This window comes from Aythya marila, assembly GCF_965140915.1.
Source record: "Aythya marila genome assembly, chromosome: 1".
Lineage (NCBI taxonomy): Eukaryota > Metazoa > Chordata > Aves > Anseriformes > Anatidae > Aythya > Aythya marila.
Genome location: NC_139042.1, coordinates 153936144 through 153958542, shown reverse-complemented (window position 1 = coordinate 153958542; position 22399 = coordinate 153936144). Strand labels below are relative to the sequence as shown.

Below are 22399 nucleotides of genomic sequence, written 5' to 3'. Positions count from 1 at the left end.
GGTTGAGCTGCAAAGCGGGGTCCCCGCTGCCCGGCGGGGTGGGAGGGCTCCCGCTGTCTGCGGCAGAGCTTCTCCTCACCCCGCTTCACGTGTTTGCTCCCCGCACAGAGATTTCTGCCGACTTCAAGGAGCAGTCGTCCCCGGCTGGAAAAGAGCCCCCCGCGGCCCCCGCCTGCCCCTCGCCGCCCAGCAGCCACCAGGCCTCGGAGCTGCCGGGGCCGGGCTCCATGGGGCAGCCGGTGCCCGTGGGCCGGCTGGAGGACTTCCTAGAGAGCAGCACCGGCCTCCCGCTGCTGACGGCGGGCCACGACGGGCCGGAGCCCCTGTCCCTGATCGACGACCTCCACAGTGAGATGCTGAGCAGCTCGGCCATCCTGGACCACCCGCCTTCACCCATGGACACCTCGGAATTGCACTTTGCTCACGAGCCGGCCGGGGGCATAGCCCTGGATCTGGCTGAGGCTAATTTGGACAGCATGGACTGGCTGGAGCTGCCGGGGGGGTCCGTCATGAGCCTGGCTCCCCTCAGCACCGCGGCTCCCAGCCTCTTTTCCACAGACTTCCTTGATGGACATGACCTGCAGCTGCACTGGGATTCGTGCTTGTAACTCTGTGAGCAGAGACTGAAGGGAACGGGCGTGGGAGGGCACGGGCATGCAGGGGGAAGAGGCCAGTCAACCAAAAAAAAAAAAAAAAAAAAGAAAAAACACACAAAAAAAACACACAAAAAACACACACAAAAAAAGAAAACAACAAAAAAAAAGAAAAAAAAAAGAAAGGAGCTCCTAGTATTTGTACTCCTCCCCCAACAGTGTCCTTCCTGCACGAAGCAGGCCAGGGAGGCTGCAGCTCCGGGGCTGGCGGTTTCAGGCCAGCTCGGGTGAGGAGGGAGCCGGCAGGAGCCGTGTGCTGAGATGTTCCTGGGCACGACATCCCTCGCTGCAGGATGTGGCAGGATTGGTCCCGAGCCCGTCCCAAAAGAAGCAGCACGCTCCTTGCAGGGATGGCAGCTCCGGGAGGCTGTCGGGGAGGGCCCAGTGTGCTGCAGGGCTGCGGGGAGCTGGGCAGAGCAGGCAGCTTTTCCCAACGTAGCCAAAGGAAACCAGGGTTTCCCAGCGGCCTGGTACTGTCCAAGCTGGTTTCCCAAATCCTGCTGAGCTTGGCAGAGGCCTGCCCGCTGCTTCACTTGCTTTGGGCTGCAGCAACGGTTCGGTTCTGTTTTTCTTTTTTTTTTTTTTTTTTTTTTAAGGTGCTAAAATCCAGATCCTTGTGTGTTAACCCTGTCCTTCGCTGCCCCCAGACCTCTGGCTGTGCCTGGAGCCCACCCCGCGGCCCCAGCCGCCCCTGGGGAGCGTGCGGCGGGCACAGCTGGCAACGAGCAACATATCATTTGGGGCCACGTGCAATCTCTCTTCTGCCTTCAGCTGCGCTGTTCCTCCCTGCAGCAGGTGCCTCAAGCGTAAGGAGCTCCCCCCAGCCCTCCAAAGGGGTGCCCGTGCCCCGAGGAAGGCTGGCAGGGCCCGCAGGCAAGGAAAGGGAAGAGGCGCTGCCCCACGGGGTGAGAAAGGAAGGGGCAGCTGCTCTCGGCTCCGCTGCAGCAAATCCTCAGTGTTTCCCTGCAGGCCAGTGAGGTAAAAGGTGGTAAAAAAAAAAAAAAAGCAACCTCACTGCTCCCTGCGGGCTGCTGCCCTGCGCTCTTTGCAGCACAAGATTTTGGAGACTGGGCAAGGGCCGTGTTATAGCCTGTTCCCCCCACCCTGGCAGCTGCCCAGCCATGGGACCATGTGGGCACAGGAGGCAAGTGGTTTCTTACGAGGGAAGTAGGGTGGCGTGGTGGAAAGGGGGATGAGAACCTTCCCTCCAAGGTTTTAAAGGATAAGGGGGAAAAAAAAAAATGAGGCTGCCTGTTTGTCATACTCAGCAAAATCAGCTCCTTTTAGCCCGCAGTGAGCTCAAGGTTAGCCCTCCCCCCCCCCAAAAAAAAAAAAGCAAAACAGCTGTGTGATTTCTTTTGTACGAGGAATTACCAAGTGGCAATTCGTAAAGAATTCAAGTATCCAAGTGCAATTTGCTCCTGCAGGAGGGTGGGAGCACTCCACCTGCAGCCCCCCCGCTCCTTGCTGGCAGAGGTGCCAGCGCCAGCGCCCGATTTCACCCTTCCCCTGGGTGGGTGGCGAAAAGAGGAGCTCCCGGGTGCTCCCCTTCGCCTTTACCTCCCCACCTCCGCTCGTGAAACCTGTAGGAATTCGTTCAATTTGCCCAACGGACTTGAAATTGGCTGAGGAAACCCGCGACCCTGCCGGAGCCCCTCTGCACAAAGGGCTTCTACCAGGAGAGCACACGAAAACCTCGTGGCCAGGGGCAGGGGGAAGACAGCGTCTTGTCCCAGGATATCCCAGAGTGATCTTTTCCCTGAGACGTGCCCGGAGGAGGCTAGCCCGGTTCTCTGCTTTCTTACTATTATTTGTTTGAATAATAGTTCAATAGTTCTTTGTTGGAAGAGGTATTCCCCTGGAAGGACGTTTTTTGCACCCATTGGGAAAAGAAAGAAAGAAAGAAAAAAAAAAAAAAGCCTGATGTTCTGCCTCTACCTTGAATGTAATCCTGAATCTTTCTGCTGTAACCACTACTTGTTTGTACCGTGTATTTGACTAGCACGCACTCCCCCTTCCACTATGCAGCGAACGGCGAGGGGTGGGCAGCACCGCCCGCGAGGGACGGCGCTGGGGCATGGGATCCAGAGCGAGTATTCAACTGGAAAAGGCGACGAGGTGACGGGGGAGAGAACGGATCTTTAAATTGAATTATTTTTTCAGTTACAAATATTTGAAGAAAAAAAAAAAAAATCCATTTTATTAAAAAAATTCCAAACAGCCACGGGCTCCGAGGCGTCTCTGCTGCGCTGCGCTGCTGGGAGGGCGCGGGGCCGCTCTGCCTCGCCCAGCTACGGGCTGCTCTTGGACAAACCCCTCCACCTGCAGGCACTGCTGCTGGCCACCAGCAGCCCCTAGTTCCTTGGTTTTGAGTATTTCCCGTGTTTCAGGGGCTCAAGTTACTGAAGACTGAAGACTTCAGGAATTAAATCCATCCCCGGCCCTGTGCAAAAACAAAGGCTCAGCCCAGCGCTCTCCCAAGATGCAGTTTTTATTTACAAACCCACGGAATAAAGGGCAGTAAGAATCTAGTGTCATCTCACGAGTAGTTTTGTGCTCACAGACAAGCGCTTTCAGTAGAAAGTCACAGACTCCATATCCAGAGCCACCACCACAAAGCAGCAATTCTCCCCTCCCGCCCTGGCCCTGCCGCCAACCGCAGGGCCAGGAGGATGAGTTAAGTCTCCCTGAGCCAGCTCCCACCTCAACCCCATCCTGAGCTACAACAGTGCCAAAATATACACACGGGCCTGGAGATAATTTACAGCTTTTTGGTTAACGGTAAAAATCAGCTAGAGACTAAAACGACAGCATGAAACACTCGGGGGTTTTCAGGGAGTGTTGGTTTTTGTCTCCCAGAGGAGACGTTCCAGCGGTAGCGGGCTGGTGCCCTCAGGCACCTCATAAGCACCCCGCTGCCAGAGCAGTGGGACGAGGCCAACACTGATTCCCCTTCCCTGCCCCGGCCCCAGGTCAGGGGAACCCCTCCAAGTGCTTGGGGCTTCACCTCCCCTCTCCCCGTTGGAGATGAGCCCCTGGCTGGTCCGGAGCAGTGGTGCTGGCCCTGCTCCCACAGCCCCATTCCCCCCATTCCCACCTTCCAGAGCCCAAAGCCACCCCGCGAGGCCGTGGCCGCCCTGGGGTCTGCAGCTCTGGCAGCCCCCCGAGGGGGATTTTGTCATGGGTACAAGTGTGGGGAGGGGACGGAGTGGGGGAGAGGAGCGTGTGCCGTTGAGAAGGTTCCCCGGGCCGGGGCGGGGTGTGGGTCACCCGTCTATGTCCCAGCTGAAGAGATGGTGCTTCACCAGCATGTCCTGCACCCCTTCCTTCAGCGGCTTCTTCTCCTTCTCCTGCAGGGAGACAGAGAGCCGGGTCAGCGCGCCACGCCCCGAAAAGTGAGGGGGAAGCATCCGTGGGTGAAACGTGGGCACAGCAGCCAGGCAGCTCCTGCCCTGCCCACCTCCACGCAGTGGGGGGAGGCCTTGTGGAAAACGGCTCCATCTGAAGCCTCTGACCCTGCCCCGGGCCGTGAGAGGAAGGAGGGGAGGAGATGCTGCCCACTCACCTCCCTCTTTATGGGCAGCTCCCAGTCCTGAGACAGGCTGAAGGCGAATTTGCAGAGGACCCTGGAAGGGAAGGAGAGCACAGCCCGGCGCTCAGGCACACGCCCAGAGCACGCTCCCAGCCCGTGCCTGCCACTGCTGCCCCCGGGCACACAACTGCACCAGCCCACCCGAGAAAAACACCCAGCTGAAAGGGTGGGGATCACCTGCTGGCACTGCCAGAGCAGCAGCAGCAGCTCTCCACCTTCCCCTCTTTCCACCTCCTGCTTGGACTTCCCGTCCTGCCAGTCCCAGGCTGGAGGAGAAGCTCGAAAACGCGACTCAAGTGCAGCCCCTACAGAGCCTGACACAGCAGCGCAGCCCCGGGCTCTGCTGCACCACGGGCACTAGTGGCTGAGGGAAGAGTCCACGGCCCAGGGCTCAGCTCCTGCTCCCCACAACCCCATTCCAGCCCAGAAGCAGCCCCTTGGTGCTGTGGTTGTGCTGAACGAGCTCTGCCCCAGGCTGTGAGGGATCCAGTGCAGTGCAGAGGGAACGGGCAGCTGCTGCCTGCTTGTCACGACAGCTCCCCAGGAGCCAGGGCTTGCCCTTAAATCCGGCAGGCCCAGCGCATCCCATTAGGCTGTCTAGACGGTTGCTGCTGCCTCAGCACACGGAAAGAGATCTGGGCGCTGCTGCTGGCGGGAGAGGGTCCAAAACCCGCCACGGTGAGGCCCAGCTCCCGCAGGGGAGGAGGAAATCCAGGCGAGGCCCGAGGGGCCAGACTCACCTCAGCTCACACTTGATCTGCACCCAGCCGGGGCTGCGCAGGAAGGACCAGGGATGGAACCACTTCTCCACGGTCTGCAGGCTCGAGCACAGCACCTCCAGCCACAAATGTAGCACCTGCTCGCTGCGGCGAGGGGGTGGAGGCACGTTACTCGGCTGAAGCCATGGGAAGAAGCTCTGCCCCTTTGGGACAGGCTGTTCTCAGCCCCAGCCTCGACCCCAGCCCACAATCTTGTCCCCGTCAGGACCAGCACACCCCAACGACCCCAAGGCAGGCTGAAACAACCGCTGCTCATGAGCCTGCTCTGCCCCATCCCAAGCTCCTCGCACCCCTGTCGCTGGGGGCGGCAGGCCCAGGTGACTCACTTGAGTCCCACACAGATGAGGGAACGAAGCTTCACGTCCATCTGTGCGTGTGCGGCGTCGTGCGTCATGTTCACAGCCTGAACTGCCTGGAGGGCAGGAAGATGTGGTTACGGCCTCCTCGCAGCTCAGCCTCAGCCGGGGCCGAGCTGAGATCCCGTGTCAGCAGCACAGCCGAACGCTGCCCCCCCCCAGAGCCCCCCAGCGTGCTCCCAGCCTCACCCAGTGCCACCCACCAGCATCACAGGGGCTGAGGCTGCCAGACAGTTCCCATTTGTGCCTCTCCCCAGTCGGGGAAGCTCAGGGAGACTCCCAAGCACCTCCCTGAAGGGCAGCGCCCTCCAGCAGCCCCCCCAGGAAACAGCCCTGCTACCGGCTGGGCTGGGGCAGCGCTCACCCGGTAAAGCAGCTCCTCTGGGGTGAGGACTTTGCCGTCTTCATCGAGCCTGAAAAGATCACAGCACACAGCTACGAGGAGGCTGGGGCACCTCCCCAAGGTGGAGAGCAGCAGTTTGATGGGCACACAGGAGCAGGGTGCGAATAACGGGGCCTTACCTGTACGTCTTGCAGAGCACCAGGCGAGAATACACGGAGTCAAAATCCCTTTCCACTTCCCTGCTCGCAGCCTAGGGAGGCACAGGGACAGTTGGCACACGACCCTACACCGCCATACAGCCCCTTCGGCCCAGCCCCAGGAAGGGAAGGGAACTGCCTCACCTCTTCGATGAACAGCCAGGGGTGGCAGGCGCCCCCCAGCAGCGACGGCTTCTTCAGTCCATGCTCAAATATGGACTTGAGGGCTGGACACAGCGTGCCTCGCACCAGGTCCGTCACCCCTTCTGTCACCGAATCGTCGCCAGCAATGGAGTACTGAGGGGCACCAAGAACCAGCTCAGTGCATTGGGACAGCACACGGAGGTGGTGTGCTCACCCACAGCTGCTCCACGCATGCCTCCTTCACTCCCAGCCCCCTCCCTCGGCCCTTTATGATCTTGTGTGAGGTGCCACGGTCAGTGCTGGCCCCCTGGGACTCGCTGGGACACCAGCACTTCTGTGCCTAGAGCAGGTGCCCCTCGTGGGGCAGTGCTAAACAGCTGACATTTCACCAGGGGAACCAAGGCACTGCTCCCTCAGGCACAGCTGCTGGGGGAGAATCCACTGTGGTGACCAGAAAGCACCGGCAAGATCCACAGGGACAGCCTCAAAGGAGGAAGAGAGCACAGGCAGAGGGAAGCAGGCTGAAACCCTGCCCCAGCATCCTGCTGCGTGCCTGCCCTACGGCTGCTCAGCTTTCCCAGAGCCGGTCTCCAAGCACTGCGCTCAGCTCCCCACAAATGCACTCAGTGAGGGCAATACAGGGCCCTTTTCAATTAGTATTGTTATTGTTTAATTACCTCTTTGCTCCTCTCATCCAAGATCTCCACAAATTTTGCAGGAAACCAACCTACGAAGGATGGACAAAAGAGGTGAGCCTAACAAACAGGGGAGATGAGAAACCAGTGGGGGCTGAGAATTAATCAGAGTTCATGGAGTCCAACCTCAGAGAAGGAAGCAAGCAGCCTGAAAAATCACAAGAATTCAGGCAACTGCAGGAGGAAGCCAATTACAGGATCCCGCCCACCAGCAGCGGAGATGATGTGCACCCAACCACCATCCTTTGCATCCCACCCTGCTCTCCCCCCCCATTTCAGCCTGCCCCGCTCTCACCTCTCAGTCCATTCAGCTCTCCCACCCAACAGTGCTCGTCCTTCTGGGAAATGATCTGAAAGACAGGGGGTGGGAAACAGCGGTTGAAGAGTGTCAGACGACGACTCGCAAGCAGCAAGGAATGGAGGCAGGACACAGAACTCTCCCCCCACAGGTGAGGAGGGCTACAGCTGCCTGACTGTGTGTGCACCATGAGGAACTGCCTTCTCCTCTTTTGCCAGTGCCTTAATCTCACGTGGTGCAGGGTTTTCAATGGCAAAAAGCTACTGCAAACATAATGTCATTCCTCTTTCCCCACTTCCAGATGGGGCGCCCACAGCTAAAAGGCAAACGGATGCTTTTACAGCCTTACCACAGCCTGGTGTGAGGCGTTGAACTGGCACCAAATCAAGCTTTGGCTCTGCTGTATGGCAGCCAGGAAAGGGCCTTTGTAGTTGTGTTGAGAAAGACCAAACCATACTCACATCCTGCCTCATCCCAGAGCCACCCAGTGCTTCCCTCGGACCCCCAGCTACCCTGAGCGGATCTCCCAGACGGGCTGGGTATGCCCCGCGCTGCCCCTCGCACCGTGATGATATCGTTCTTGCGGAAGCCCAGCTCGTCGTCGTCGTGGCGCTCGAAGTCCAGCAGGGCCTTGGCGCGGCGCCGGCGGTTGCGGGAGCAGGCCACGTAGTTCTCGTGGTCCCGCTGGTGGCTCTCCATGCTGTAGTCCGGGGTCAGGTCCTGGCACAAGGATACAGAGCAAAGAGGAATGAAGACCAGCAGGTGACTCCCAGCTCATCTCCCAGAGCTTACAGCGCCTGTTCTGCACGTGGCAGCCCCCGTCCCACTCACAATGCTGCAGTTCTTGGGATCCACGCACTGGAAGTGCCGGGCCACCTGCAGGATGGCCTCGCGGAGGTCAGCCACCAGCTCCGTCTGCTTGATGTTCTTGGCTTTCAGGGCCTCCAGGTCGTCGTCCCCTGGTGGAGCCCACACGGCCAGGGGGAAGGTGAGGAAAAGGAAACCAAGCATGAGATATTTATTTCTTATTAGTGCCAGAAATCAAACAAGCCTGCCTGCATTAAGGCAGGAACCTACTGCCGATCTACTCACTAATGTAAGTAAGAATTATCAACAAGGCTGTCCCATTTTTTAAGGAGCTGCTATTTCCAACGAATACATGGGACTGGGAGGACGCTGTCTGGGATCTTAGCGTGCCGAGCCGCTGCTGCACTGCCTGCACAGCACACAGGGGCAGCACCATGGTCAGACTCAGAACTAGGGACACTGCAAAAGTCTTCTGGAACTGAAATGCTCTTAAAACTGAAACAGCTTTTGTGAAAACTACTTATAACTTTTGCACGGCGTACAGGGTGAGAGCATCTCCTTCACTGAGACCTGAAAAAGATGTGAAAACCAAGACAGGCCACTTTCCTGTGTCAGCCCAGAAGTGAGAGCCATGAGAGAGAAGCTTCCATCCTCCGTCACCTCTGCCTCCCTAACAGCCAAAGTTCAAACATTTTGGTGTATACAGATGGTCATAAGTACAAAATAAAAGTAACCCAACTTCCAACTTTTACTAATTCCCACATAAGCTGCCAAAAATCCTATTCATTTATGCAGAAAGACACCTACTGGTATTGATTATTTAGGCAATGAATGCGTCTGAATGCCTTAAAAATTGGGTACGTGATTAATCATTTGCTTCTTTTCCTAAGAAATATCATTTGTTTTAAATTCAACGTGTATTTTCCTAGATCTATTTTTGCGATGCGTACACGAAGAATAGCTCCTGCTTACTGAAAAGTGATTAACGGTGTCTTTTAATCCAAGTGATACTAATTAAAAAGTCCCAAACTTTAAGAACATAACTGGAAACACAATATTAGATTTAAAATGATTTTTATAATTCTTTTCCATTTGCTCTATTTAATAAGAGTCAGATTTAGACAGAGAGCATAAGAGAAAAACTGAACTTTGCTTCTGGACTAGAATAGGCGAACACACACTAACTCCAAGGCCAAATAATGAAAATTAACAAAACCTCCTCCTAAGGCAATGGGGTAGGACGTAAGAAGCCTCACTGCAGATTCAGAGAGAGAGGAAGATCGTAAATAGATGAGTGATCACGCAGACCGTGGGGGAGATTCCTGGAAAATTCACGCTGCTGAAACAGAATGTGACTAAAGAAGAAACTACAACCACAGCCACGCTAGCCGTGGGCTGCCCTGGTTTACACAGATTGCTGACTCTTTGTTTCATCATTTGGCCCCTTCTGGCCAAAATCCTGCACCCTGATGAATCCCACCCAGACACGAGCAGGAGAGCCAGGAAAGTTCTGCACCCTCCCACCTCCAAACACACGAAACACAGAGGAAAGCGCCTGGGGTTTCCACCAGATTCACCTCGCTGCACCTGGGGGTGTTTCCAAAACAGGAAATGAGTGCGGGACCGGCCACGTGTGATGAGGCTCTATTTTGAGCTGCAAAGACCGAGCAGTTGTGCAGAGGAGGACGAGCCCTCCTGGGTCTCCTTGGGGCAATGACCAGCTAACAGGAAAAGGGCAACACGTACGGCCTTTCGTCGTTTCTTTTTTCTATTTCTTTGTTAGAGATCTGATCCAACCTCTTGAAGCTCAGCTACAGAAAGCCCTGGCTGACCTGATCTAGCATGAACACAAGAGGTCGGACTACCAACCTCCTCCAGGTCCCTTCCAAACAGCGCTCCAGTGACTCTATGACCCCTGTTCCAAGTTACTTCTACGTCTTCATTCTCTCTATGGAAGAAGAATTAGGTTCTGGATAAATTCTTACTCCCACCCAGAGCAAGACTAGGTGCCACTAGTGGTAAAACCACTATCACACACATTTTAAATAACGTTTTAGTTATTAAGGACAAAAGCATGACAGTCACTGTACATAAAAGCCACCATCAATCACCTCAGTGATCATCAATCATCTTCCACCACTGATACACTTTGAGACTTGAACTTCAGATTTACCTTGTTGCCTGGGGATACTCACTATCACCTCCAAGGAAGGTGCTCAAACTTGGCCAAGAAGAGGCTGAGACACAAGAAAGATGCACGTGGCAGCTACGTTCCCTACAGATTCAGCGTGTACTGACCGTATGATAGCCTTACACAGAAGAGTCCAGGTTGCAGTAACAACCTTCCCAACCTTCCTGCCTTTCTTCACTTCTGCATGCTCAACCTTACAGCTTCACCAGTGCTGTACTATCGTTTTTCTATGCAATGCTGTGCGTGCGTGTAAGCAAAGCCTCTGACAAGATGTGAGCTTCCCAGAGACCATTAGAAAAGCTCTTCTCTGAAGAGACCAGTAAAACACAGCTTTAAGTTTATTCAGGCCATTTCAACCACAACTGGAACATTATCTAAACCTTGTAAACTCAGTACATTCTCCTTCCCCGGAAAAACAAATTTCTGTGGTGAGATGTAGCAATTTCAAGACAGCTAGCCAGTTGCACAGAAGGTGATGACAGTGAGGTTTACGATAGAGAAGGCTATTACAAAAGCCACAGAAGTTATTTTTGTATCTATGCAAAACCTATCCTGGCCACGTGCTTTCTGGACGTATGCTGGGCGAGCTCATAAGCAGTGAGAGTAAAGAATCAAAGAGGTTTGTTCGTGACATCAAACTCTTGTAGCAGGTAAGAGGAAGAAGCATGAGGGATGTCTGCATTTTTAAATTTTGACTTAAAAAACTTGATGGATGACCCACTGGACCATCCCGTCCTGTCTCAGATCTTCAGATACGATGCTCCTGAGCTCAGAGGAGCAGTATCAGGAGACTACAGCATATAGCCCATGGACTGCACGTGGTCTGCCAGAAGATGTGTTAGAGCCTTGGGCACAGGGCTGAGGTGCAGCCCACTGTCAATCACCACTTAAGGACTTACCAGCTGATCTGAAACTCACTTTCTGAGCTCAGACCAAAGCGAGTGAATAGAAAACTACACTTCTTCCCTCTCATCCTTCATTTCTAGTTCCCTCCTCTCCTCTTCTCAGAGTTTCCCTGTCACTCAGCACCCTCCCTCCTAGGTTGCCAGATCCATCCACACCACAGGGCAGGCACAGGACTGTCCTTACCGAACAGCAGAGAGGTAATGCCAGATTTCCTGCGCTGAGTCCTGCGCCGCACAATCTACGGGGGAGAGAGAAAAGAGAAAAAGAAGAAAAGTGCACACATTACAGTGGATTTAGTACAGGAAAAGGAAGCAACCCTCCACAACGTTCAGGTCTGAGCAAGGGGTCTTGACAGCAACTGCTGGAAGGGGCCAACAAGTGACCCAGCAATTTTAGACAGTTGTTCCAGTTCCAGCTGCAGTGAATCAGCTCTCCTGCTTGACCTGCTCTATGTGCAACAAGTTATTTATAGCCCAATTATTACGAAAGCATAATTGAAGTTCAAGAATCAACTGTGATTCATCTGAATGATTTTAGTTTTAATTCTACCTGTTGCCAGCAGCAGTTCCACACGTAATTGTGTTTAGATTTCTAAGTGGATGCCCATTACGTTTCAGAACTGCAGGATTGTCTGCCGATAAGCACACAGAGGAGCATCCAGAATATATCTTCCACACAGGTTTGACAAACCGGAGCTACTATATCTGCAGCTGCAGACTGCAGTCTGAGGTTAAACACAGATGAATTTCTTTTTCAGCTTCTCAAAGGCTGCTGCTGTTTTCTGACTCTCCCTTCCAGAGTTATTTCAGCATATCGGTTTCTCACTAATGCCTTAATCCCACTCTTATTGCATTTCGTGTGCTCGGGTTAATTCCAAGCGATCTGGGCACTCACTTTGGACAAATTGTTGACGGCGGTGCTGGAGTTGAGCAGCTGCCCTTGGTCGGCAATGAGGTAGGCCAGGTGTTTGCGACGCTGGGTCTCCACCACCACGTCCGTCAGCGAGCCCGCCACGCGCATGGCCTCCCGCAGCAGCACGTCGGCGTCCTCGATCTGGCTGGGGATGTCCGACAGCGTGTTGAAGATCGAGGCAGAGTTCTCGGACTGGATCAGCTCATCCTCCTGCAATGATGCCATCATTTTACCACATGGAACGGTAAGCACACGACAGCTCTGCTCTTGGTGCTGCTGGATGCGATTTGACGCTCAGCTCACAGCCTGGGCACTATCTACTGCACTGAGCTCTGCTCCCCAAACTCTATTTAACATCCACCATTGAAATGAAGTCAAATCAATCAAATAGAAGCTACTCCACCAGGAGCAGGCACAGCAGGGATCTTCCTGGGGTCAAGGAAAGGGAAACTACTCAGTCTCACATGCTGTGTAGCACCTGCTGTGCTCTACTTTCCCCTTACTCACCTTTGCCCTTCACACATTTTCCCAGACCACACAGAAGAAGTGGATACAAAACCTTGCCCCTAAAATTTGCCATTAAGCACTGAAAGAAGGAAGTGGGGGCAGCAGTTACCTTCATGCTGAGCATGCCCAGCGTGAGCTGGAACAGCACCAGGGAGCCCTGGTAGAAGAAGAGGTCCCAAATGCGCAGCAGCAGCTTGATGTGGACGACGCTAGCGAAAGAGGTGAGGAACCAGTGCAAGGTGATGAGGGACAGCTCTGTGAGTAGAGACACAGACAGGAATCACGACAGGGGAACTCAGCCAGCCTTTGGGGATGGACTCCCCCGAGCACTGCCCTCCCAGCTCTTGTTCTCCCTTTGTGAAAGGAGCACAGCGATCTCTGCCTGCACAGCACCCTGGCCAGAAAAGCTACGGGCACATTTTTACCGATGTCGTGCTCCTGGAGCAGCTTGTCCAGGCGGGGCAGGTACTGCACAATGAGCTGCCGCAGGACGCGCTGGTCTGTCTGCACCCCCATCAGGGTGGTGCTGAAGTAGGAGGCAGGGACCAGCTCTTCAATGATAGCGCACATCATCCAGAAGGCATCTTCCTCTTCCAGAAAGAGCAGCAGGGAGGCAGCCACCTGGGATTTGAAGGAAGAAAGCCTGCGTGCCAAGCCTGCAGAGGAGAGGAACTCTTCTCCCCTCCTCACACAGACCTGTGCCTAGGTGACCAGCACCTTCTTTTCTCTCTAGTGGCTCTCCTGCAGTCTCTCCCATGGAAGGGATTTCTCCTCAGAGAGAGGAAGCCTGTCTGTCCCTCCCCCATAGAGGGACTGAATTATTCCACCCCTTTGGACACACGGTGTTGCTCTGTTCCACCTCTCCTAGGAAGAAGTGTTCCATGCAGAATGAATTTCCCTTCAACTAGTCTGGAGGCTGCAGTGTCTGGTAGCATTGCCTCAAATCCAAAAATTGCCTCAAGTCCAGCACAGCTGCCACAGACAGATCGACCCCACTGCAAAAAGCACCAGGAAAGCAACTCACCATGCCGGTGCCTTGGCAATAGCCAATCTCCGGGTAGAGCCAGGCAAGCCCCCGTAGGATCCTGCGTAGCCGTGGCACCCCGATGCTGTTCATGTTGGAGAAGCAGGCGTTGCTGGGCATCGTGCGGAGCAAGTCCTTCTCAATCTGCCAGACAGACACAAACGAGGAAACGGTCAGCTGGCAGCACCCGACGGCCTTCTGCTCTCTGTACTTACCCGTGGCTCCTTGCCTCAGGGAACTCTGCTTCCCTCTACAATTCTCAAGTCCTTGCGGACTGAGGAAGGCCCTGTCCAAGCACCTGGGGCCAGTTTAATAGCCTCATAACACATGCAAAAAAAAAGCCAGACAGCGACTTGGTGGCTCCTAAGAAATATGTCTGCACTCAGCCCCCCCAGCTTCAGAGCAGGCATGCTGGTGGGGAGATTTCTCCTGCCCAGCCAGCACTAGGCAGTCTCTCTCACCTGTTTTGCAGCAATGGTCTCGTCGTTAGAGCTGTTTTTCACGATATCCCGATATGACATCTCGGAATTCCTCTTCTTCTGCAAGGCCCCAGAAAGGCGCATCCACAGCTGAACAGGGAGAGGAGGAGCCACTGAGAGCCATAACCTGGCACCCCCTCAACCAAAAGAATGTGGTCTCGTTCCTCTGCCTTTTACTCCGGGCAGGGGGTTGTGCCCAGCCAGGCAGCGCTCTCACCTGTGGCCTCATGCTGTGCGGGATGCCGGCCAGCACCAGCGAGCGCAGCTTGTCTGAACGCGGCAGGGTGACCTCGATTTTGTCCCAGGTGAGGTCGCCCACGTCGTGGTTGTGCGTGAACTCCAGGTGAGCCTGCCACTTGAGCCTCTGCTGCGGCTCCTCTGTCAGCGGGAGCCCCAGGAGCTTGCTGGAGTTGGTCTCAGCACCATCTGAGAGCAAGGGAAGGGAGAGACACGAAGATGGGTGAGAGAGGAAACACACACGGGGAGGAGCAGGACATCCATCTGAAGAAAGCACATAAAATCATTCGTGTCTTCCAGCCACAGCACGGGAAGGCAGAGCTTGGTTTCTAACTTTCTTCTCCACATAGCAATTTTTTGGTTGTAAGCAAAAGGCACCGAAGCCTCTGTTCACTCCTGATTTACAGCAGAGCATGGCAGGAATGAAACAAGACACTGGCAGCAGTCACCCTGCTGGGTTTTGTGAGGATCTGTAAATCAAGCTGACAAAAGCAGAGCGAGCCTCGGCGGCGACAAGCAGAAAGCCATATGCTCATGCAAGTAATGAGGCACAAAATGTTAACTTCGGGGAGAGCTAATCACCAAAAAGATCTTTAATAAGAACACTGGCAAATTCACTATGAGAGGGCACCTTAATCTCGGGCCATCTCTCCAAAATATACTTCAGTGCCAGCACAGGTTTGACGTAAGGCATCCTTCATCCTAACACAGATCCCAGCAAAGCAATCCAAACCTTTCTGCTGGCTTCAGAACGCACAAATCCATCAAACGTTCTGTCTGAAGGAAATTGCTCTCTCTCAGGTCATTGCTTCGAGAGGATCCTCTACAGCTCAAGGTGCCTCAGGGCACGGTGCAAACAAGCTCTGCCCTCACGCTGCATGGCCTGAGAGCTGGAAATGTCCCCATTTCCAAATGGGGAGGGATGGGGCTGGCTTTACCTTCCTTATCAACTCGGAAACCGAATTCGTCGTACTTGAACTCGGGCTGCTCGATGGCCTCTTCTTTCTGGGGGCGTGAGGAAGGAGAACAGACACTTTCACCACTGCACAGCCCAGCAGGTACCAGCAAATTCCACCCCGCCCCACCGCACCGAGCCCTGAGCCACTGCGCTCCTCACCCGGAGGTTAAAATCCTACAGGTGCCTCCATTCCCTACAAGCCCACCCGCTCGTCCCGTGCCCTAGCAGAGCTCCCAGATCAGCTTTAACCTGCCTCTCTGGGCGCAGCTGCCTTCAGCAAACCCCGCGGGCAGGTTGCAGAGCTCCAGGGCTGCCTCCTTCCTTCCTGCTCTGCCCACCTGGCGGCAAGCCCTGAGGCGAGCCCTTCCTGCCCTGTGCAAGCCGCCCAGAGCAGCCTGATGGTGACAGAGGCTCCCTCCGAGTGTCAACATTTTCACAGTGGAGCAAGAGTTGCCACACAGCAGGGCAATAACTCGCCCAAGTTTCTTGAGGCCCTGCAAGATCCTCTTGCGAGAGCCACAGCCACAAGACAAATGAAGGTCGAGTGGCAAACAAGTGTCTGCAACCACACCACTGGTGGAGCAGTGCCTCCCTCCCTCCTTTCCCCTACGGTGTTTGGAGACCCCAAAAGCCACCAGAGTCCCCTTATTTCTGCACAGAACCAGAGCATTTACCCTCCCTGCCCCACGCCGTACCTGCGTGTATTTTGCCAGGATCTCCTGCGGCCAAATGCTGGGGGTGAGCGCCGAGAAGGGACCCCCAGCAGAGGGAGTGTGGTGGCCTAAACAGAGAGAGCAACACGCAGCAGTGAGAACCCAGAAGGACTCCCCGTGAACATGCACACTCTGCCAGCCAGGCACCAAAATGGGAAATCAAAGCCCTCAGCAGGATGCTCATCTGCTCCCCTTGCTGATGAAGGCCTGCGAGGCTGCTGCCCTCCCTCCGAGGTTGCCAGCCCGTGTGTAGAAAGCTGCAGCAACCCATGTGCACCTGCCATGGTCTTGTGTGCTCCAGGTGAGCCCCTTCCCAGCCTCAGGTGGTGTCCCCCTGAGCAGCTCGGCTTCCCTTGGCATGGGGGAAGACAAATTGCATTTCATTCTCCTCCTTCCTCTGTATTCAATGGCTGAAGCAGCCTCAGCACAGGGCAAAAGGAGGAATTGAGCTCTCCCTGAGCAAAAAGGCAGCTGTGTCACAAGGAGCAGGGCACTTGCTCTCCCTCTGTTTTACACAGAGTAGTATGGTAATGAAAAGGACATCTACAGGAACCCGTACCTTTGCTCTGCTAAGCTGTAGATGAAGAAAGAAAATGCAATCAAATAAGAAGGTCCCTTTTTGTCTGCTCACCTGACATCGTGGTAGGTAAGGCTGCGTGGCAGAGGCTGCCCACTGGTCTCAGAGGTGAGAGGTCACTATCCTGTTACACACAGAAAAAGAAGAATTGATTATGAGGGCATCTCATCAGTTAGTACCTGAGAGCACAGGGAGGGACAGACAGACCCTTCACACACAAATTCTCCACAGGAGAATTAAAATCCCTCAGTATTTAAGCTCCCCACAGGAAAATTAACCTTCAAAGAGCGGAATTCCCTCTTCATTTCACACCTATCAGCTAGAAAGAGCACGGCATCATCTACCAAATTCTGTGGGATACCACCAGCATTGCTGACTGAGAGTATGCCAAAAATCAAGCCAAATTCCATCACAGTGAGTCCTGTATTTAATTACGGATGCTAAAACAACACCGGATCATTCTCTGAATTCACCAGCTGTGGAGAAGGGACTGGAATGGTGACGAGGGTTTGAGGGGTGTCTTTAGACTCAGGAATTCTGAAACAGGTTTTAGGAGCATCAGCACAAAACAGGAGTGATGTGTGTTAGGCTGTGGCATAAACTCTTGAAGGGCACTAGGAAAATCTCTGACAAGGCCTTCCTGTGATCAACTAGACCAGAACGTGGAGAACATGCCAGGGAGAACCCCCTGCAATGAGCCAGGCTCCTCTGAAATGCATCAGGTAACAGAGTTCATGATGAACCAGCACACACTCTCCTTACCTTCCTGGCACCAGTTCACGGCAGATTCAGACAAGGGGTTTCCAGTACAGCAACAGAATAGTTTGGTGGTCAGAAACAGGTATTTTGGGCTTCAGGATAATTCGCATAGCTCTGTGTGTGTGGGAGATGGCGAGAGCCACCTCCAGCAAGCAGAGAAAGTCGGGATATATCAGCCACTCGAGCTTAAAAGAGTTCTTAGGAAAGAACTTGGGAGAAAATAATGTTTGCACACCTCGGATGGATTTTCCAGCTTCCCCTTTGCAGTACAGCTGCTCCTGGCTGCAAACCACTACAAGGTTACACTGCCGCTCCTGCCTCTGCATCTCAGCAAGCAGCTACAGCCTAGAAGAGCCTCGCTCCAGCGCTCAGATAAGCAGCTAGGAAGGCATCTGGGAACACAAAAGATAAGGCTCCTTCCTCCCAGAGTGAAACAGTTCTCGGCAGGAGACAGGCTGGCATGGCTGAACAGACACTGTGATCTGACACCAACTTAGTGCAAAAAGGAGGAAAAAAAAACAAGTCCAGCTTTTGTTTCTGAGGTTATGTTGTCCACACAGTGACCAGCTGCTCACCTGTGAGTTCTGTGAACTCTCCCCTGTCCTTCTGTCACCCCAGTGGCCCCACTTGCTCTCTTAGCACCAAGTTTGCCCCCAGTAAGACACCACAAGGACTAGGAGACTGGACTCCAGGTCCCAGGGCAGGTGCAGCGCTGGGCAACACCTCCCCCTGCCCACGTCACGCAGCCCGGCCTCCGCCTTGGCAGCAACAGCTCCTCTGCTGGCCTTCCTCCCCTGGTATCAGGGCGCTGAACAAGGTGGGCAGGTTTTTCCTGCCTCTGGTTCCTAGGGAAACCTTCCTGAAAGCCTGGCCTCCGGGAACTTTTCGGTAGGATCCTTATTCTGGAACAAAAACTCCTTCCTAGGGATGTTCTTCCTCTGATGATTTTAGCCAAACAGAAATAAAATCCGGCAGAAAAGCAGCACTGAAGAGTTTGACAAAGCACTGCTTTTGTATGCTGCAGACCCTACAACTAACAGCCATGCAGGGAACAAGCAGCAACCACCACCAGAAGGAGAACAACCACAATTCTTGCCAGACTTTCATCCACTGTCAGGGAAGCATCGCACACAATCACTTCCTCTGCCACTAAGCATGGGAAAAAGCTCGACTTCCCACTGAACACGAAGCAACGCTCTGCACGCAGCCAATCCCCCTGCCAGCTGCTTTCCACTGCTCTCTACATTCTTCCTGTGTTTAAAAAAAAAAAAAAAAAGATAAAAAAGTTTTCGGAAAGACAAGTGATTGCAAAGCCACAGTACGCAACACAAGGCCACACGCTTTGTTGCAGTCCTAGAAGCTCAGCTTTTAAACCTCAAGGAGATTGCATCCAGTTTGCCATCCAGACTGTGTGCCCCTCTCTTAGAAATCAGAGAAGAAGCCTGCCCTGGATCAGGCAGTTCGTTTCCACCCCCTCACACTCAGAAATGTTTTGTTTTCCGAGTTAAAATCCTGACTTGCAACAGGCAAGGGGAGCAGGAACCCAGTAACCCCGAACCCGGTAATTCCCCTTTGCCTTCCCTTCCCCCAGAGCCTTCCCCTTCGGGCCAGGTAGAGGCACATCCCGGAGCTGCAAATGCCATTAGTTCCTCGAGTCAATATTTGCTCTGTGCGTACGCAGGCAGAAGGAAACTCCAGCTTCACAACTACCTACGTAAGCGATGAAGCACAGACAAGAAGCAGGCACCTCCTGCCCTCGTGTCCCAACCCTGGCTTTTTAGCCCTGGAAATCAGGTGTCTGTCCTTACACAGCACACGCTGGGCACCTGCTAAGCATGAACTGCACCGCAGTGGAGAACTCGGTTTGCCCAGACCCTTGGGATCACAAGAGGAGGAGTTCCCCTTTCCTGGCATTCCCATTATTTGCGTGGGGAGAGGATATGCGATGGGAGCACAGAGCACTCCTCCCATCTCACATGAGGAGGTTCCGCCAGACCAAGCTCTGGAACAATAGCTGAGGGCTGTTTGTTTGTTTTTTCAAGTCTGCATTGAATGGGGATGGAAAAAAAAAAAAAGGGCCAGGACACAAACTACACAGAGGTGTCTGCTCCCACCTCTCTCGCTGCACGGTGAAACTCTCCTCACTTCAAACGTGGTGGGATGAAACCTGTGGGTGCCAGAGGGTGGGTTTGTGAGAGCCCACGTCTTCAGGGAAGGCTGCAAAGGTGGCTTCACATCAAATACTGCTACACAAACACAATCCAGAGGCTTCTGGTTAGCAGCTAAATGGACTCCAAACACCTTTCCGTGATGCAATTTATTGATGTGTAATAAAAGGATGCTTTCACCCAAATAAGCACGGTATAGCACCAGGGCACTTCTGCAGAACTTCACAAAAACTCATTTTCCTCCCAAACTTTCCAAAAGATGTTTCTAACCTCTGGTCCGTGAACTTCGGCAAGCCTGCAAACTGTTTCTAAGAGGTCTGTGAAAGGTGATGGGGTTACAGCAACTGTCCAGCTTCAATTGCTCTACAGAAGTTTGAAAGCAAGCACTTGTTAAGAGACTTGAGGCTCTACAAACCAAAGAAATGCTGAAAGACATCACTGACAGCTATTCATATGTTTTTCTATAATCATCCAAGGCTCTCCATCGCATCCAGAGCCAGCCCCACAAGCTCCCAGGTGGAAGTTTGATTCCCAGGCTGCTCTCATCCTACTGCTCCCAGTGGCAGAGGAACAGCCTGAGGAATGACTCTGCCTCGGTACAGCCTCTGACGGATCTGCAGAGCTTTAGTTGCCAGGGCTTGTCATTCCCACGCAGGAAAGGCTAGATCCAGGTCACTTCCCCTGTCACTGTGCCGCTCATGCACAAACAGTCTCAGCAAAAAAAACCTCGGCCTCACCTAGCAGGTCTCACTTCATTTAGCTCCAAAAAAACGGCTTTTCAAGGAAAATATCTCCCACAGCACTCAAGATTTATCCCCTCCGGGGCTCTGTCTTTCCAGAACTCAACTTTCTGAAGAGGCTAAACACTCAAAACACCTGCCAGGGCTCCAGGACTGCTTGCAAAGCTCCCATCTAACACGTCGCGTTAGACTACTCGGATCTTGCTCCTGCAGAAGCGCATATACATGGGTAACTGAGAGGAAAAATAAAAGCAAACTGCGTGACAATCATTAGCATTTGTAACAAAACAAGGCAAAAATAACCACATTTCCCATTTCTGGGGATCAGGAAGAATTCCTGCCCAGAACAAAAGGGCTGTCGGGTTATGGACACTTTCTCTCATCTCTGAATCATCAGGTGTTACCCAGCCAAGAAACTGCACTGACTGGGCAGCGACAACAGTTCTCATCATACAAATGACCAAATGCTATCTTTTTCTCTCCTATCTCATAAAACAAATACATTTCTTCTTCCCCTAAGGCACTTTTTTTAAAGCCAGAACCAGAATTGCTGTTACCAGTATCACTTGTTGCATTCCTGTGTAAAAACAGCTGAGAGTTCCTCAGAGCCAAAACAAACATGGCAAGACAACATCCTCCTCCTCCTCCTTCTCCTCCTCCCTCCCTGGAGCCAGCAGCAGGACAGCAGACAAGCACAGTGAGACACAAACACCCCTCCCCAGTCACCCTGCGCGAGCTCTGCGTGTCTCAGGATTTGACTGTCTGATGAAAGGTGGCAAGGAAAGAAGTTCAAACGAGTCCTTGTGCTGCTGAGGATACAACGCTGAAATGCCAACACCTCTCCAGCTCTCGAGGGACATTTGGGACACTGCATTCACCGCATGCAGTGAAACTCTCCATCCACCTCATCACACCTGACAACTACAGAGTCCCTAAGATCCTATCGATTCAAGTCTGCATAGGATCAGGGTCACCGACGTGATGCAGATCACCAACCAGCAGCGGTGATCACCAGCTACAGGAGCTGTAGGGCCACACGCCCCAGCACATCCTTACCTTTGATAAAGTTGCAAGGACTTCTTTTCCCCCACAAGCTTTCTTCCGTTCTTGTGTTTTGGTAAGAAGCCTCCAGTTAACAGCCAGGACAATGGGCACCAAGCACCCCAATTATTTCCAAAACAGCTGCAATGTCAAATGCAGTACCACTCAGGGCCAAACTCCCTGATTTCTTGGTCACAGCAGCCTGACAAACACCGAGCATGGCAGGCAACTTGGCATCACGCAGACCGATTCATTAAGAATGCGACTGAGGCCCGCAGCTCATTTCATGCAGATCACTGATCCAGCAGTCCCTACGATTACCAAGCCACCTCACATAAGAGGCATTCATTTACAGAAGCGAAGTATTTTGAGTATAGCCTATCTTTAAGATCTTCAAGGTCTTCTGGAACACTGAGATTTGCAAAAGATGCCCTCTCACAGGAAAGCAAGCAACAGATTAACAGCACGGCAATGAAGGCGTACCGAAATGGCACTAGTGGAGACCCCAAAGCTGGGGGTTGGCTGCAGTCCTGGCAGCTGTGCTGTGTTTCCCTCACTCACTGGCTGATGTTACTCATCACCCCCTTACCAGCGTGCTCCCTCCTCTCCGCTGCCGCTCACGTATTTCCTTCAGCCTCCTTTGGAGGGAGGGTCGCTACGAATGACATCTCCCTGAGATTACGAAGACCTGTTGTCAAAATATTACCCTAAACAGGAAGAGAAGAAGGTAGTACCTGGCATTTTGGCCTTTTAAATACGGCATTAACACATCCTTATATTAAGGGGACACAACCCATCCCTGCTTGACCTCTTTAAGCACACGCCGTGCCTCTCCTCACACCCTCCCCTCCTTTTTACTTCGTGAACTCTCTGGGGTAGGACCCAACCATCCTTTCTGCAGAGGGAAAACCACACACACACACACACTGTGTGCATCCGGAAAGCCATAAGGAAATAAATCTTCGCTCCAGCAGCTTTTCCCCCCCAGCACTCTGGAGCAGCTGGAAAGCTCCTCAGGTAGCCCAGCCAGCAGCCCTGCCACGGCACGGCAGCGCCCTGCTCCTTCTGCTGGGGGTTTTTGGGCTCCAGCCTCCTGCTACCGACCACCTGATGCACACCTCACCTGCAGCAAGCTGTGGCCTCGCTCTCCCGTGCATTACAGCCGACGGAGCCTCCATTTCCTCGCGGCACTTCTACTACTTTATCCCGACCGCTCCCCCCCCCCCCCCCCCCCCAAGAGCATCGCATTGAGCCATGCCTGAGGCATCGTGAATCATCGTGAGTGAGGATGCTGTGCCGTCACGGACAAACCAAAAAAAAATA

General features: G+C 53.5%; 2 protein-coding genes across 5 annotated transcripts in view; one reads left to right on the top strand and one right to left on the bottom strand.

Moving 5' to 3' along the window:
• MRTFA (myocardin related transcription factor A) overlaps positions 1–1966 on the top strand; it is a 73008-nt gene extending 71042 nt beyond the window's left edge. For both annotated transcript variants that reach the window (XM_082776661.1, XM_082776660.1), the window contains one exon: positions 109–1966. In XM_082776661.1, the coding sequence (XP_082632787.1) occupies positions 109–608 (500 nt within the window). In that variant the 3' untranslated portion in view covers positions 609–1966. The remainder of the gene's footprint in view (positions 1–108) is intronic.
• A 138-nt stretch (positions 1967–2104) lies between these two features.
• SGSM3 (small G protein signaling modulator 3) lies at positions 2105–21685 on the bottom strand. 3 transcript variants are annotated; one of them, XM_082776680.1, is made up of 22 exons: positions 21666–21685; positions 16423–16492; positions 15774–15859; positions 15059–15125; positions 14101–14309; positions 13866–13973; positions 13405–13548; positions 12806–13001; positions 12490–12635; positions 11856–12083; positions 11145–11199; positions 7889–8016; positions 7622–7777; positions 7055–7109; positions 6742–6791; positions 6065–6217; positions 5903–5973; positions 5745–5793; positions 5351–5436; positions 4986–5108; positions 4219–4279; positions 2105–4003 (listed from the first exon to the last, which is right to left on the bottom strand). In XM_082776680.1, exons 2-22 carry the CDS (start codon positions 16427–16429, stop codon positions 3920–3922), a joined length of 2262 nt encoding a protein of 753 aa, XP_082632806.1. In that variant the 5' UTR covers positions 16430–16492; positions 21666–21685; the 3' UTR covers positions 2105–3919. The 3 variants fall into 3 exon arrangements, with proteins under 3 accessions (XP_082632806.1, XP_082632805.1, XP_082632804.1); XM_082776679.1 differs by lacking the exon at positions 21666–21685 and adding an exon at positions 21092–21217; XM_082776678.1 differs by lacking the exon at positions 21666–21685 and adding an exon at positions 17131–17210.
• Positions 21686–22399: the final 714 nt, after the last annotated feature.

What these genes read in the sequence shown, in the direction of transcription:
- SGSM3 (XM_082776680.1), bottom strand. An exon ending in AGACCATTGCTGCAAAACAG is followed by an intron (nt 13,549 to 13,865) that starts GTGAGAGAGACT and finishes TCTGTCTGGCAG; the next exon opens with ATTGAGAAGGACTTGCTCCG. An exon ending in CATTACCTCTCTGCTGTTCG is followed by an intron (nt 8,017 to 11,144) that starts GTAAGGACAGTC and finishes GGGCTCCACCAG; the next exon opens with GGGACGACGACCTGGAGGCC.